Consider the following 15,762-nt stretch of genomic DNA (forward strand, 5'->3'; position numbering starts at 1 on the left):
TATAGGTAATACTACTTACAGGTGTCAAATGACCTCTACAGACTCATTGATCTATGACGAACGAAGCGTTTCGTATTTCCTTGGTCAAAACAGTCGAAGGTTTTACCTAGTTTGAGTGTTACGGCTGTATTAAGGAACAGTTAAAAAATATACACCAATATTAAAGATAGTGTTGGCGAAAATTAATTTTATAGTTTAGTCATATCAGAATAATTGTGCCGTGAAAACAATTGTGATACTTTCGTTCCGACGATACATTAAAAAACTTTCATACTACACACAGCAGTTAGTTGGACAGTTTTTGCACTCAACAATACGTGGATTGATAAGTTTTGATACTTGAAACTTTATTATTGTCAATATGTGTTGCTGTTGCACCTGCGATTGTGGATCGTGTGGAAAGATCCTTAGGTGTTTGTTCTGCGTTACCCTGTGCGTGTTTTTATTAAAAATGTGCGGGGTCGAAGTGGACGAGGGTTGCTGTTGCCAGGACGGAGATTAATCTAAAGATTTAATTTAATAATACGTGTTTAAGAAATCTAGAAGTTAGTAATAAAAGGATATAAGAAACGAATTGTTCTGTTTATCTTGTCTCGTGATTGTTTTCTTTACAGAAATGACAAAAATTATAAAAAAATATTTACAAAATTGAAGCAAGGTCAGAATAGATTCGTTATTTATCGGATCAGTCTTAATAAATACAAGTTTGATAGTGACATTCTTTTCTGTATGTACCAAAAATTACGTACGTACCTACTTTGTTTTTTTTTCTAAACTATCGCTTTGGGAATAAAGAATTTCGAGGATAACATAATTTTTAAAAGCTTTCAAATTTGCGACAACGGCTTATGCTCAATATTTAATGAATAACATTCAATTAAAAAAACAACCGTGGATACCTAAATCGCACTGTTTTCTGGCCCCAAACTAAGATTCCCTGTACAATTAGGTACTAAGGTATTGATATAGATAAGTACCTATATTATTTTTAAATATAAACATATGTATTATGTACACCCAAGTAGCAAGCAAGGAAGCAAGTAAGCAAACCTGTTCATTATACGATATACGGGTAATGCGGGAATCGAATTTAAGACCCACATATTATTATGTGAGGCTCGGCTATCAAGGGTGCTAAGTATTGGGCTAGCGGATTACTCTATATAATCTTTTTTTTATTGCCATTGTAGGCAGACGAGCATACGGCCCACCTGATGGTAGGTGGTCACCGTCGCTCATGGACGTCAGCAATGCCAGGGGCAGAGCCAAGCCGCTGCCTACCTAATCTAAACAAAACTGCTAACGTTTGCGCCTGCATATTATTTAAGTTTATTATATATTACTTAATTAAATGTAACACTAATTAGCTTCACACGATACAATTTCCGCGCATACGAACAATGAGTCATTGTGACGTCAATCTTGAATTATTTCCAGTTGGTAGTCATTCTATGAATCACACGAGAAACAAAATTGTTATTTAACGACACCTTTATAATTGAATATGCAATTTCGAAAAGGGCACATGTTGCATATTTTGTCAAATAGGTTTTTTAATATTGTACATGTAGTTTTGAGGCTTACCTACACCCATTTTATAATAATTCCGTATAGTATTATAAATAAGTAATTTTCAATTGTTAATTAACACTAAAATATATCTCAAAAGTTAATATTTTAAATATTACACTGCTTTAGAATATAATCAGTTTTTTTTTTCATTTCCTGAACATTTTACATTTTCAGAGATGTGCCCTTTTCGAAATTGCAAATACAATTATGAAATGGTTAGATGAGCTGCAATAGCACCATTAATGTTAAATAAGGTGTGTTTAGACACTGACATTAAAGTCTTATAGCTTATAAGCCGGTCGGTTACAATGTACACTGTGCGGTTACCCGCAATAGATTGAATCTTGCTTCGTTATGTTTTCATAATTATTATTATGAAAAAACCCTGAAGCCAATTTATGCTCATCGCAGTGAATTCGAGAGAGCAGTGGCAGCGTTTTGTGAAGCTTGCCACCGACACCTGAAATAATGAAAACCACGACCACTGTATCAAGAGCGACACTGACTATCCGATAAACATATCTCCATATTTTTTAGTTATTCGTTAAAAATATATTCCAAAATCCTTGTGCCCATCTCGTGTTTGCCAATCATGATGCACACCCAGTGTTTCTTTGTTCTATTTCTTTATAACGTGTGTAAACTTTAGTGTAGGTACATATATTTGCAACTTTTTCCAAGTACGCTGTTGAAATCGATCGACTTTACCACATATAGCAACGCTTAAAACTTACGCTCCGATTGCCAATGCGGCTGCTCGCCTCGCGCACAGTCGACTGCAAAGTCTTGCTTTGTGAAATCCAACGAGATTTGCTTAGCGGCAGATATGGGCAGGGTAGTGACACCTACCCGTGCGGGCTAACAGATCGCCCTACCACCAGTAATAACGCAAATTAGAATTTTTCGTTTTATTTTTATTACACGATATTCCTTTTTTGGAAGGTTTAATGGCAAAAGGAAGAGCGGGTGCAATTCAGTAGACCGACGGTCCGAAGGACGGAGAACTTGTATACGAGTATGTGCGAGGTTATCTTGAAAATGTCGTAAGCGAGATTCAGGCATCTGTCTAATATCTTTTTGTAATAGCCATCACAGAACACAAGATATTTGACAGATGCCTGAATCTCGCTTACGACATTTCCAAGTTAAGCTTGCATATATAAGCTCCGAACAACATACCCGATCCTGCCACTTCGATAAAGCGGCACGACACGAGAACCCTTTCATCGTGGCCGCCGGCAACTACATTCCCGATCCTGCGGAAAGAATGGAAAGCAGTCGACGTCGCCCTAAACACGTCATTTCGGATCCTCCCGATCCACTAACGGTGCTTTTAGGTACCTCAAGCACCGGTCACCGACGAAGGGCTCGTCGAGTAAATTAACCCACAGACACAGCCCACTGAGTTTCTCGCCGGATCTTCTCAGTGGGTCGCGTTTCCGATCCGGTGGTAATTCTGCGAAGCACGGCTCTTGCTAGGGTTCGTGTTAGCAACGTCGTTAGGTTTGAGACCCGCGAGCTCACCTACGGTTACGCTGAAATAGCCTCTCAAGGCTATCAGCTTAGGTAGGAAAAAAAACCCGATCCTGGGGACCGAATAGTGAACTGAATGGCCCTAAGCACATCATTATGGATCCTCCCGATCCTTTAACGGTGCTTTTGGCTTTTAGGTACCTTAAGCACCGGTCACCGTCTTCGCCGAACCCGTCGCTTGCGATTAAGGACTCGACGAGTAAATTAACCCATAGACACAGCTCTCTGGAGTTTATCGCCGGATCTTCGAGTTTCCGATCCGGTGGTAGATTCTGCGAAGCACTGCTCTTGCTAGTTACGTCTACCGAGTAATATCACCCGCTCGGTGGAAGATCTTCCCTCTGTCGTATATCTCTCCACATTTTGTGTTCAATGATGGCTACCCGCCAAACCCTCTTCTTGCAAGTCGTTCGTGAGCACATGTTAAAGATTTACTTCCTTAGAGAAATTGGTGGCTGTATTTTGGCAACGGGATTTGAACAACGTCAAACTCGCATCGCTCGATAAAGACTTAATGAAGTTTTACACTCAATATTATTTTTGAAGTGAAACTTCTTTAGAATCGTTGCGATTCCAAACTCGATGAAACGAAAAAATAAGTCCATAGAGACACAAACACATAAATGTATAGGATTCAGCCGGCGAGAGAATGAGATAGAACACATTAGTGTAGTGTTTTTTTAATACAGCGCCATCTATGACATTTTTTAATACTAACGTGTGTATGAAACCTCTTGTAGTGAATTTTAATTTCGGATTATACGTGAAGTTAAAATATCAATTCACAGAGGGCGCTACCTCATACTATAAAAGATGATTTACAATTATTTACTAATGACAAAATTTTACGTATACTTAGACATTTGGGATAATTGTATTTTAATTTTTGAAGGTTTCACTTCTACCACATGTGAATTGCACACATGTTTTATTTTAGAAATAGGTAAGTATTTTATTGCAAATAAAACGCTGTTCGTATCGTAAGCTTTATTTAAACGATTTTTTACTTTATTTCTTTGTGTTAAGTTCTAAAATGTATCGTTATTTACGGTTAGCGCGAGCTGGTCCTGTCTATTCCCTGTAGTCCTAAGGAAATCTAGTACTCCCTTATTTCTCTAACTGTTATTCAATGCGCATACATTTATTCTTTATATTAAAAGTGGTCGTGATCGTCATGTAGGGTTGGAAGGGGCAGACTTGATGCGTCTCACGATGTCGCGCCATCTCTCCCTGCTCGAGACCATTCTACTGCACTCATTTAGGGGACCTCCCACTGCAGTTTTAATTTTTAAAATCGATATAACATTAATATTGATTAAGAAAGGCGATGTTAGGTACTAATTTTTCCATTTGATTGACTGAAACAAAGAATTAAATATAAATTAATCATAATTAAAACAAATTATAATTTGCGTAATTACTAGTGGTAGGACCTCTTGTGAGTCCACACGCGTAGGTACCACCACCACCCTGCCTATTTCAGCCGTGAAGCAGTAATGCGTTTCGGTTTGAAGGGTGGGGTAGCCGTTGTAACTATACTGAGGCCTTATAACTTATATCTCAAGGTGGGTGGCGGCATTTACGCTATAAATGTCTATGGGCTCCAGTAACCACTGAACACCAGGTGGGCTGTGAGCTTGTTCATCCATCTAAGCAATAAAAAATAAATAAAAAGTCTACTAGGTATTCCGGCGTCTTAACAAGAAGATCAAAGAGGGAAATCAACATTATATAGTTCAGTGCGCCGCGTAGGGCACCGGTGACCTACACTGTAGTCGAAGGGTTAATGAGTTTTTTTTTTTTTCTTTCATTGGTTGACGAGTTCACAACCTAATTAATTTCAATTAATTAAATAAATTGGATGCTTACAGGATCCCTCAGCGTGTTCTCGGCGAGTATGTACTCCTCGCTCTGAGGGTTCAGCGTCATCTTGTAGTTGGTTAGGGCCAGTCGGTCCTTTTGTTTCGCGTAAGTCTGTATCACCACGCAGTGGACCTAGTTGTGGAAAAAAACACTGCTACCAAATACTTCTTTTGTTACATCTAACAAGCTTGCTATTAGTTAAAAGATTAAAGAAATAAAACACCCCCTATTTTTGGAAACACAATTTTTTTTTTTTTTTTGGGTGGACGAGCTCACAGTCACCTTGTGTTAAGTGGTTACTTGACATTTACGTTGTAGATGTCTATGGGCTCCAGCGACCGCTTAACACCAGACTGTGAGCTCGCCCACCCATCTAAGCAATAAAAAAAATCAATTTGAAAGATTCCCTTACGTAGGCAGATGCAAGTCAGATTAGGTAAAATCGCGTTAACACGTTGACTGCCGCGTAGGTCACCGGTGCCCTACGCGGCGCCCTGAAGTAACTACGTCGATTTCTCTTTGTTCTTCTTACTAAGGCGCCGGTATATCTAGTCGATTCTGGGAAAGACGAATCCGAAGATACTGACAATGAATCTATTTCTAAGAGACCTAAAATACTAAAAGGTTTATCAAACAAAAGAAGACAAAGTTAGGCAATCGAGGCGCTTAGTAACAGAAATCGACGTAGTTACTTCAGTGCGCCGCGTAGGGCACCGGTGACCATCACGTCGGTGAATCTATACTAATATTATAAAGAGGAAATATTTGTTTGTTTGTTTGTATTGAATAGGCTCCGAAACTACTGAACCCATTTGAAAAATTATTTCACTGTTTGAAAGCTACGCTATTCCCGAGTGACATAGGCTATAATATTTTTTAAAAAAAATTAGGGATCCTTACTAAAACTCCAATAATTTAACCCAAGGTGTAAAAAAAAAACTTAAAATATTCTTTACATCGCGTGCCCTGCCCAAACTATTGATGATAGAATAAAATAATGTACTACGACTTTGTAGATCACATTATTATTTACAAAAAGTGTCGCGACAGCACATGTCTAAATATTATAGTTATGCCGCAATAAGTGTTCTTTTATTTATAAAAATAAAGCTACGTCAAATGTCGTTGAAATTTTTGTTAGAGACCCGAGCGGAGCCGGAGCGGGCCGCTTGTGTGTTAATTATGTACTGACTTTGTAATTGAGCGCCAGAGCGAGTCGTTCGTCGGCGCTCGGCAGCTTGGCGAGGCAGGCGGCCATGAGCCGGGAGCTGGCCCCCAGCTCGCTGAGCCGCCTCAGCAGGCACTGCGCCGGCACGTGCGACGACACCGTGCTCCGCCCCAGCCAGTCCTGGAGACGCATGTCAGTTTAGATCAGTGGCGGGCAAACATTTTTAATGGCGGGCCACAAAGTTTAGGAAATTCTAGAGGAGGGCCAGAATTATAGACAAAAATGCATTTTGTATTAAAACTTTTTAATGGTCTCCCGAAGACCCCACTGAAGATCTAAAGTTTAGATCTTCAGTGGGGTTTTCGGTTACCGAAGATACTAGTGTGCTCAGTGCGAGTTTTTTAACGTTCTCGATAGCGTAAAAGTTAACTCAAATTTGTATGGAGTTGGAGCAGTTTGGCTACGTTTGCCACTAGGGGCGCTGTTCCAACTCCATACAATTTTAAGTTAACTTTTCGATCGCATAGAAGTTAACTGCAACTTGTATCGAGTTGGCTACGTTTGCCGCTAGGGGCGCTGTTCCAGGAAAGGTTAAATAAATGTCTACGGGCTCCGGTAACCACTTAACATCATGTGGGCCGTGAACTCGCCCATCCACCTAAGCAATAAAAAATATATATAAAACTAAACTCGCCTTTTTCGTGAACAGCGATTCGAGGATGTCCCACTTTCCGGATTTAGCATGAACGTTCAAAACGACCCAGTCGAACTGCAACGGACTTATCTGAAACAAAAAATGCACGTGTTCAAGTCTCATTGTGTGGTCAAAATTGATACCTACCCATGCGGTTCGAACACCGGTGTGGTCACGTCGATGACACGGCTAACCCACCTTGAGACATGAGGTCGAATTGTATATACCGGAGGTTTCACCTTCAAGAACGCCATCTATCGCCGAATAGCCAAAACGAACATCAACGGCTCTAGTAACATCTAGAACGCTAGAGAAGTGCAACGCCATCTATTGTCAGATAGCGGTAACACACATCGAAAATACTCGACTTGTGAGGAATGTTCTCGATAATCCTAGGGATGTCATATCGACTATAAGTATTTGTACTTCGGTGGATTTATTATTTACGCCGAACCCCAGCGCGTAACATAATTAAATATTGTATTAATTCTACTGAACACTGATTTACGAGGTTATTAGACAATATTTAATGTGACTATATTTCTCGCCAGGTTTTCTGCGACTAAGTTACTTAATGGCTCACTACAATGCAACTTTACTAAATGCATGATAAGCTAACTTCAGCCGGCACGCCTACAGAGTGCTTAGTGCGAGTTTTTTAACGTTCTCGATAGCGTAAAAGTTAACTCAAATTTGTATGGAAGAGCGAGGGACGTTTGCCGCTATACCGGGAATGCTACTGCCCGTTCTCTGGCGAGTTGCTCAGTCGCGGACAGACAGCTATGGGAAGAGCTATGGGGTGCTATGACTTTTTGGCGGGAACGCAAGGATTGAAGTTGTGTGATTTGTTTTATTTTATCTATTTAGTGTTTCTTCAGGTTTAAATTTGTAATAACGGTGGTTTATTAACTGTTTAGTGTCTGTGAAAGTGCACAAATGTGGGAAAATGAAACAAAGCCGCTGGACATAACTTCTCGGAATCCTCCAAAAAGTCCACTGAAAAAGTCTTAGTAAATGACCACAATTTTACTAAGATTATATTTCATCCCATATCATCTCATTTCATTTAATTTCATTACACTCCATATTATCATTTTTCATAGCAATAAGAATATAAATTAAAATAAGACATGACTTAAAGGTCTTAGTTACCAGGTCATAAAATACCCTAAAAAAAATGGGTTGCTATATCACCAGCACAGTTTCGAAAAGTTACGTGCGTGAGGCGGTACCTGCTGACGCTGGCCCAAGGTCAGCGGGGACATGGCGGCGCCGGCACCTTCGGTCCAGTGTCGCGAGCACGTGTACGCCAGACACTGTAACGCCGACCTGTTGCTCAACTCCGGCAGGTTCGCCAGTTTCTGCCATTCTGAATAAACGACATTCAAAATAATCGCGAAAATAGTTTTATTTAAAAAAGAGAATTGGCGGAGGAGTCGTCGTGGATCCTTTAGGGATAAGCACGTCCGGTGCATTCGTGTTGAGCGATGCACCGGCGTTCGAATCTCAGGCGAGTACCAATTTTTCTAATGAAATACGTACTCAACAAATGTTCACGATTGACTGCCACGGTAAAGGAATAACATCGTGTAATTAAAATCAAACCCGGAAAATTATAATTTGCGTAATTACTGGTGGTAGGACCTCTAGTGAGTCCGCGCGGGTAGGTACCACCACCACCCCGCCAATTCTGCCGTGAAGCAGTAATGCGTTTCGGTTTGAAGGGTGGGGCAGCCGTTCTAACTATACTGAGACCTTAGAACTTATATCTCAAGGTGGGTGGCGCATTTGCGTTGTAAATGTCTAGGGGCTCTCCAGTAACCACTTAACACCAGGTGGGCTATGAGCTCGTCCACCCATCTAAGTAATAAAAAAAAACTGACCTCACATCTCAAGCGTCATGAGGTTGTGAACTTAGCGTTTACCCTCTATTTCGTCACTTGTTATGATTAAAGAACTAGTCAAATTTTTAACACAATTTTTTTTTCTCTTTACCTGGTGCCGCTATCTAAAGCACAAAGGTACAATGGCGGACTTTATGGCTGAGGCATCCTCTACCAGTCAACCAAGAGTGGTGTAGAGAGTCCTGTGATAAGTGCATTTACCACCAGAAGTGCCATGAGCTTCTTCATCAATCTACGAAATAAAAAAAGATCTAATAATTACCGAGTAACTTAACGTAAGCATCAACCATTTTGGTTTGGTGCGCGTCCACGCCGGGCTGGTTGAAGTGGTTCGCCAGGATATTGGTCACCTTCCGCAGCAAGCCGTCCACGTTGTTGCCCTGCGTCTTAACGGCGTGCTGGAAGTGCGCCATCTATCGACGGATTTAAGAACCGATTACCCACAACAAGTTTGTTTTTGATAGAAATATTATGTATTCTATTCATTCCATTATAAGTATAAATTGGCTGTATAAGCTAAAAGGCATAAGCCTTACACAGTGTCAAGTTTATTGAGAATAGCTGTCACTGGCTGTCAAAACTATCTGTCACTTCCTTCGCCATGGTTTCGTGGCTCGTTGAGTGTGAATTTTCTAATCTTTAAATATTTTGATAATCTGAAGGAATTTAAAGCATTTTCGCATTGGTTTTTATAAATAAATTGTCGTTAAATATTATGGCGTGTTAGTTTGTTTTTAACGGTCTGCGTTCCCGAACTTACATTGCCAGCTCATAGGTACGCCATACCTATATTAACAGTTTTCACTCAGGATGGCTAATTTGTTCCACCAGCATAGTTTACTATCGCAATAAGCCCTTCATAATTCTTTATTTCATTGGGTGAAACCTATTAATAAGCTTTAGGAGTACTTTGCGTTTTGTTTTGCAACTTGTAAAATCACTGTCAGTAACAATGTCAATGATTTCATGCGCTTATTTCGTAACCACTATGCTTCGGTTCCTCTAAAAGCGGAAACAAGAAATACGATTATGAATGCTGATATCTATATCTTCTTTTTTGCAATCAATAAGAATGATTGACCACCTACCCAAGAGAGCACTGACCTACAAAGTGTATGACAGTGGCGTAGCGTGAGTGTCAGCCGCCCGGGGCAGAAGACAATTTTGCCGCCCTTTTATTTCAGTATTTCACTTTGATCATCAACCACTACACGTAAGTACTTATTTGCACAAAAATCACAGTTTTAAAGCGTAACATAAATTACGATACGTCAATGTGAAATGGACTGACAATCCATCAATAAAACTTTATTTGAATTGTCAAAGCATCACGTACTTCCTTACTATTATAAAATACGGGGAATCCCCGCGAGTCAGTATAGACGGTGTTGTCAGTTCAATTGGTCCAAATTTGTAGTTGCGATAAAAATATGAATTGGTTCAAATATAATTTTATTATTTATTGAGAAATTTTGCCGTTCCCTAAAAAGTGACCCCCCCCCCCGCCTCGCCCCCACCAAGCTACGCCACTGGTGTATGACAAAAGGAAGACAGGTCGTCCTAGAACAACTCGGCATCGCTCAGTAGAGCAGGAACTAGGCGTCTTGGGCATGACGTGGCAGGAGTTAGAACAGACTGCCCAAGACTGATGAAAGTGGAAGAATTTGATTCGAGCCCTACACCCCAGCAGAGGGTAATAGGAAAGAAGAATAAGAATGAAGACACTTACTGCCGCATCAGGACTCCTTCCAAGCATGCTGGAAAGACAGTAAGGCGATTATTATAATATACTAGCGATCCGCCCTCGCTTCGCTTCGGAAACATCAAATTTTATTATTGATAGTCTTAAAAAAGTAGCCTAAGTTACTTCTTATATCATCATAGAATCACCATAGAAATCAGATAGAAACTGTTGACATTACATCGTCTACCACTTTTATTGAGATGCGGCTTCAGGCCTATATTTCTACAGGAATACTTTCACTGTTCCTGTGCAATTAGAAGATTTCTTCATGCTGACTCCGATAACTCTGACTCAGACCCATCAGCATTGAGCTATCAGATATCACTCATTAAAATAAATCTAAACTTACGTAAGTAAATCAGTTAGTTCAGTGATTTTTCCTTCATTTTGTAGAAAGCTTATGTAATGGTTTAGTGCTATGAGCCTCGAAGATAATAATTCATATACTAATTTCTTGTTCAATGTTGCAATTAAAAAGAGCACCACCTGAAATGATTTACTTGAAACAATTATTGGTAAACGAAATGTTTTTTTTTTATTGCTTAGATGGGTGGATGAGCTCACAGCCCACCTGGTGTTAAGTGGTTGCTGGAGTCCATAAACATCTACGACGTAAATGCGCCACCCACCTTGAGATATAAGTTCTAAGATCTCAAGTATAGTTACAACGGCTGCCCGGCCCTTCAAACCGAAACGCATTACTGCTTCACGGCAGAAATAGGCAGGGTGGTGATACCTACCCTCGCGTACTCTCAAGAGGTCCTACCACCAGTAAATGAGATCTAATTCAGGTTTTTTTCTGTCTAATTTTAACAATATGTCCTTTGATAAAGTGAATGAAAGTCCTAATGAGACTAACAATGAAATGTTAATCTGCTGTGCTCACAATTGAAAGGCAAAACAATAGAAAAATTAATTACAATACATCAGCAGATTGAAGCATCAATCTCAAAGCAGGGCCACAATTCACACATTATAATATTAAAAAAATTAAGTAATTGTTTCTGTAATATATATTTTTACTTGTAATTTGGTAGAATTTTATTTATCCCGAAGCCGAGCACGTAACAATATGTATAAAAACGAACCGTTAGTATAGCATTCCCATCTCCTATTGCCACAGCTCCGTCTAACAGTTCAGTCTTGCTCTTCATTGTGCGGTGTACATGGAGAGCACATCGCCTACCGAGGACCAGCCTTTTCAATGTAACTGCCACGGTCTCTGGAGATTCTTGACTCTGTTCTTGGGCTGGATCTTTCCCTGATTGTGCTAAAAGAACTGAAATAGATTTATACGGTATGGTATTTAAATGAATTTGATACACCAAAATCCAATTTCTTTATCTTTTCTTGTATTAATTATATGGTAGGGAATTACACCTTTTGCAAATGTTGTACTAAACATAGTATAGTTGTTAGATAAATATAATTTTACCAATTTATTGGCATTAAAAGAGTACATAATACTCACATTCTGATGGTACACGGTGAGTAGAGCTTATACACAAATTAGAATTTAAATAACACTAGCCACCTTGAAATCAGTCTCAGTTGAGTCTTTAATGGTTCTCCATCGCAGAAGGCATGACTGTGTTGTATCAAAAAATAGGCAGGAAGGTGGTACCTACCGTATAATCTCACAATGTTCCCAATTGCCAGTAAAATGATGCAGATAAGTTCAAATGACATTTTGAGACATGCTAATACCTACAGATAGTTGATAGTATTTATATTTACATTGATGATTTCTAGAATTTTATCCACAATTCCTTTAGTTTTTCAATTATTTTTTATTAAATACTGTGGATGCCTGTAATTACTCTTTGTTGATATAAATGACTATGCTGTATGGCACTTCACATAGAAATAAACAAAGAAATTATTTAAATTTTCTATCGATGTTTATGTCAGCATCATTTAAATACTTACTCAAATCTAAAACTTTGGGTGTAACTAAACTCATTAATGGAATCTGAGCAACCTTCACCGTACTAATACTGCTCGAACTGAAAATGCTCTCTTCCTTCTGTCCGGGATATGTTTTCTGCCCAATAGCCAAGATCTCTTGCGGAGATAACTGTAGATTTACAATTTACATTACGGTACAGTAATTTCTAAATGTAGTAATGAGAGAATAGACAGAAAAAAACGAATCAAACGAAACAAGGTATTCTTATTGTTGAAGAGCTGACGTAACCTACTTGCGCAAAATGATACATACTGGCAGTTAATAAGTGTTTGATTTTAAATAATATATTCTATTGTATCAATTTTTAATATGAAGTAGTGTCTTATAAAAATATAATGGTTAAACGTAAATAAAACAATAATATTATCTTACATACCATTTTAATTAATATTACTTATCATAAAATATTTCTGTCATATTTAATTTTTAATACAAATGAGACTGAAACTAAGGATATATTTTTTTGCATTAATAAAATACTTGATGATGAATGGGTCGTATTAGCTAATGCTAGTTTAAGATTAATTAAATTTCAACTACTACATATATACCTAATTATATTTAAGTATCTTTGGATTCATTATTTAGTAAGTATACTATTTTATATAGTTAATTTTTTAGTACCTATACTCTTTATATTACAAATAGATGCTATTGAAACTATAATTACAATCACGTTTTAGTTATCATGTTTATAAAACATTATTTTGTAATGATTACTACCCTTATTTTGCTTCAGTTATATAAATTCCTATAAATCCTACAACTCCGTGCACAAAAGGTGAAAAAAAAAGAAATCGGATTACCACATCATCGTCAAAGCTGAATGCTTTCGCTTTAGTGTCACTCGTATTCCAATAATCGTCATCATCCATATTCAGTGATTATCTTTGATAGGTGATAGGTATCAGAATTCAGAAGTTTATTTACATAAATATGTTTACACAACACAATTAATTTTCAGTTTTCATTCATATTTCAAACTTTTTTATGGTATTCTATGACCTGGTAACTAAGCCTTTTAGGTCAAGTCACATTTCAAAGACAGCCTTTAAGTAAATGGGATGTCCGATTTGAATCGATTTCTTGAAATTCGATCTTTAATTTCTTAATCGATTTGTGTGTGGCGCACCAGTGTTGGCGGAATTGTATGTTAAGCGAATGCGAACCAATCTAGGTTGAATAAAAATTTAATGACTAGATAGTGAGTTTTTGTTTTAATAACAATCGCTATACTTTTTTTCCACTGCGTCCAGTTCTGATTTGTCTGTGTTTCTGTCTGTATTTCTCCATCCATCCATCTGTATTTCAAAAGAATACGCACAGCCGTGAATCGAAATTTATTTAAAATTTTGTCTTAATGAAGGCTATAGCTATTATTAGTGTCATTTCACCTAAGTAAACTTACGGTAGTCATTTTTAAAATTAAATAAAATCTAAAGATTATTTTTGTTCTATCTTGCTGAAGTAAGTAAGCAAAGTAAATTGTCCCTTCTTAATAAGGTGACACTTTACAAAACTGGCATAAGGCCCGTTATGACTAACGCGAGTGTGGTATTCCCTCACGCGGCCCGCACGCACGTAGACACCCTCCAATCCCTACAATTTCGCTTTTGCAGGTTAGCCGTTGGAACTCTGTGATTTGTGAGAAAGGTTGACCTACACGATGACCGGGGCCTCGAATCCATCCGGAAACACATGAAGTCAGCGTCGGAACGGTACTTCTACAAGGCTATGTGTCATGACAGCCGCCTTCTCGTTGCCGCCGCTGACTCCCCAAATCCTGATCACGCAGGAGCCAGCCGCCGTCAACGCCGACGTCGATCGATCCATCAGATCCAATAACCCTTGTACTGACGTCCGGTGCATTCGTGTTGAGCGATGCACCGATGTACGAATCCCAGGAGGGTACCAATTTTCATAATGAAATATGTACTCAATAAATTTTCACGATTGACTTCCACGGTGTAGGAATAATATCGTGTAATAAAAATCAAACCCGCAAAATTATAATTTGCGTAATTACTGGTGGTAGGACCTCTTGTGAGTCCACGCGGGTAGGTACCACCACCCTCCCTATTTCTGCCGTGAAGCAGTAATGCGTTTCGGTTTGATGGGAGGGGCAGTCGTTGTAACTATACTTGAGACCTTAGAACTGATATCTCAAGGTGGGTGGCGCATTTACGTCATAGATGTCCATGGGCTTCAGTAACCACTTAACATCAGGTGGTCTGTGAGCTCGTCCACCCATAAAGACTTAAGGACCCCGGTAACCGTACTCGTCGAAATCGGCAAAGAGTTCGACGTGCAACCTAACCCATGCATCAGTCCGCTGAGTTTCTCGTCGGATCTTCTCAGCGGGTCGCGATTCCGATCCGGTAGTAGATTCATTCGTGAAGCAGTTGCTCTCGAGTTGCTAGGTCTCATTTGGAGGCGCTCGGGCACCTGTTAGCAAATCCCACCCTCCTGGCTGAGCCTTTGCTCGCCCACCTGCCCTAGTGAAACTGGAAAGGCGTCTGGGTCACGAGTAATAATTTATTTAAAAAAAAAACCGGAGACAAATACTGTAATTTGTTTGTACGTGCTACGATTAAATTTGGAAATAAATAAATTAATCAAACGGGCATCCTACGTTTTTTTTTTTGTTGTTTCACTTTGTCAGGCAAAGGAAATACAGCCTATATATACATTTAGGTAAATCCTTTTTAAAATACGTATTTATAAAATTTTGGATTTTACAACAATCGATTATACACACTAACATTTTATTAGTGTATTTTTTACAAACCTCTTTTTAAATGACCGCACATAGAGGAAGACTGAAGCTAGAATAATCATTGGTAATTGATGCGACATAATGACATTTTCATTTAATCTCAAAACCAAAACAATCTTTACACTGGTTTACTATTTCATAAATTTATGTATTTTAAATCTACAATGACAGACTAAACGTAAATTTAACGGCAACCAGTCATCGCCGTTATGTCCATTCGCAGTAAATATTATAAACGACCAGAATGTCAAAATGCAATAAAGTGAAAAATCCCTGTAAGATTTGCTTGGGTCCGGTGTCTCAAAAAACTGGGCTACAATGCGAGGGTGCTTGTGACAGCTGGGTGCACTACGGTTGTCTACATTACACTCCGGGCAGAATAAATGACATCAGGAAAGGTATAATCAAAGTAACTTGCCCGTGTCCTGATTGTAAGTCAATCCAACCGAAAGAATATAGAACTGACGAAGCATTTAGTTGTGATAACAGCTATTGTCCTGCCAATCGACCGCCGAGGTGCGAAAACACGACATGCCCTA

The 15,762-nt window shown here is 38.9% G+C and overlaps 1 protein-coding gene and 1 long non-coding RNA gene across 2 annotated transcripts; one reads left to right on the forward strand and one right to left on the reverse strand.

The window, feature by feature from the left end:
• Nucleotides 1-4,077: 4,077 nt before the first annotated feature.
• Nucleotides 4,078-13,517, reverse strand: LOC101739000 (spermatogenesis-defective protein 39 homolog). The gene is made up of 11 exons (XM_004932986.5): nucleotides 13,254-13,517; nucleotides 12,408-12,555; nucleotides 11,567-11,757; nucleotides 10,828-10,964; nucleotides 10,464-10,491; nucleotides 8,997-9,147; nucleotides 8,063-8,199; nucleotides 6,831-6,920; nucleotides 6,161-6,316; nucleotides 4,975-5,100; nucleotides 4,078-4,463 (listed from the first exon to the last, which is right to left on the reverse strand). The coding sequence occupies exons 1-11, from the start codon at nucleotides 13,320-13,322 to the stop codon at nucleotides 4,443-4,445; spliced, it is 1,254 nt and encodes a 417-aa protein (XP_004933043.1). The 5' UTR covers nucleotides 13,323-13,517; the 3' UTR covers nucleotides 4,078-4,442.
• Nucleotides 10,514-15,073, forward strand: LOC134201474 (uncharacterized). The gene is made up of 3 exons (XR_009976797.1): nucleotides 10,514-10,827; nucleotides 11,602-11,775; nucleotides 14,067-15,073. It is a non-coding gene; the product is annotated as an uncharacterized LOC134201474 (long non-coding RNA).
• The last annotated feature ends 689 nt before the right edge of the window (nucleotides 15,074-15,762 follow it).

This window comes from Bombyx mori, chromosome 26 (genome assembly GCF_030269925.1).
Source record: "Bombyx mori chromosome 26, ASM3026992v2".
Lineage (NCBI taxonomy): Eukaryota > Metazoa > Arthropoda > Insecta > Lepidoptera > Bombycidae > Bombyx > Bombyx mori.

Bases quoted from the DNA above. Each gene is read 5' to 3' on its own strand.
- LOC101739000 (XM_004932986.5), bottom strand. From the start codon at position 13,322: ATGGATGATGACGATTATTGGAATACGAGTGACACTAAAGCGAAAGCA. The intron at 8,200-8,996 runs GTAATTATTAGA...TCGTTTATTCAG, and splicing joins TGCTTACGTTAAGTTACTCG to AATGGCAGAAACTGGCGAAC. The intron at 6,921-8,062 runs GTACCGCCTCAC...TTTTTGTTTCAG, and splicing joins CCTTGGGCCAGCGTCAGCAG to ATAAGTCCGTTGCAGTTCGA.